At 34.0% G+C, this 1,566-nt stretch overlaps 1 protein-coding gene across 1 annotated transcript; it reads right to left on the bottom strand.

Moving 5' to 3' along the window:
• Positions 1 to 104: 104 nt before the first annotated feature.
• LOAG_15454 (hypothetical protein) lies at positions 105 to 265 on the bottom strand (the record flags this gene model as incomplete). The annotated part of the gene is made up of 1 exon (XM_003150945.1): positions 105 to 265. A coding segment is annotated over one exon (161 nt), but the record flags the coding sequence as incomplete, so codon positions are not given.
• Positions 266 to 1,566: the final 1,301 nt, after the last annotated feature.

The following is a 1,566-nucleotide window of genomic DNA, read 5'->3' as shown; positions in this document are numbered from 1 at the left end:
GACGATAATGTTGGAGGTTTTCTAAATTAAAAATTTTCAAACAAGGTAATTAAGAAATTGTGAGTGAACGAAGTAAATTTTTTCATAAAGCAACCGTAACTTACACGCTTAAGACGATAGTACACCATATCAAAAGTAAAACTATGGCTTCTAAGTTGCAAATTAGATAACTGCTGCATAGAGCTCCAAATGCACTGCGGAAGAGTGATCTCGTGCGTGTTATGTAAAGTGAGAAACCGTTGCTGAGCAGCCCAAATAAAGATACCTGCAATCCAATTCATCTTCGACAAATATGAGAAGTATTGTGTTAAGAACAGCTAGATTTATAGCTTCCAATTTTCTCCTCCATAACCGAAGTTGAGCTTTCTTCCTATTATAGATTCTAGCTTTCTATTTCCATAAATGATATTATCTCATCTTTTCTGACACTGTCATCCAAATAGCTTCGCTAAAGTATTGTAAATTGTCACTTCAGTGTTTCCAGAAATGAAAAGATTTAGACAGATATTGTATCATTCCTGCGATCTTCATGTTTGAGAGGTGCAGAAAATTAATGTGGAAAAAGAGAGGTTACCGTTGTGATACATAAAAGTGCAATTTGACCTTCGCCCAAAACAACACCGCCAGTCATCTCACGAAAACTGGTACTAAACTTAGTTCAGTTAAACCTTTTGCGCAAATGATAATTTTATTAAATCTACAATTCCATAGCAACTTGGCGATTATATCATGGTAATTCTATTTTCAGTTTAATTATGTGCCTTGATACCGTCAAATCACTCTTGACAAGCTATATTACGTTTGTTGCTAAGTCTTCTCTCTCAAATGACTGGTAATATAAACAAGAAAAGAAGTCCAAAACAAAGTTTTGTGGGCGTTATAGACTACTGTTGTTGAAGTATCCCATATGTTATCTTGACGCTAATTAATAATTTGGGATCCAACATATTTTCAACAACACTAAATATCTTCCTGTAAACATATGAAACAGTAAAGATAATTGAGCTTGTTGAAATTATCGATGGTCGGATACTGTTATGCTGCAATTTCAGAATGGTAACAATTTTTTTGTTTGTGACGCTCTAAGAGTTGTAAAAAATGTGCACTGTGCACTGGAATCGATCCAGACTGTCATACATTTATTAACACACCTATGAATTATGCAAGAAAAAAAAAGAAATCTTGGCAATGACAATAACAAAAATTCCCTGAAATTAGAATTTTCAAATAAAGTAAAAAATGGAGAAAAATTAGATGAACGGATGAGAAATGAAAATTATTTTCATAATTCATGTAGAGCTTACGTGCTTGGAACAATGCTACCTCACGTGAGGCGAACAAATATAGCTTGCAAGTTACAGATCAGAAAGCTACTGTATAAAATTCCAAACGTATTACAAAATCATGACCTTGTACGTGTCAAGTACAAGGATATGCCATTGCTAATTAGTCCAAAGACTGCTTACTACCTGGACGCATTCAGTGTAAATGTTTGAAATTAATCATCTTTATTGCTCGTGAATACAATGAGAATGAGAAGGATCGATGAGGTCTGAACTAGCATCT

Source organism: Loa loa, assembly GCF_000183805.2.
Source record: "Loa loa unplaced genomic scaffold supercont3.1996, whole genome shotgun sequence".
NCBI classification, from domain to species: Eukaryota; Metazoa; Nematoda; class Chromadorea; order Rhabditida; family Onchocercidae; genus Loa; species Loa loa.
Note: the sequence above shows the minus strand (reverse complement) of the source record. Positions and strands in the feature narration are given on the sequence as shown.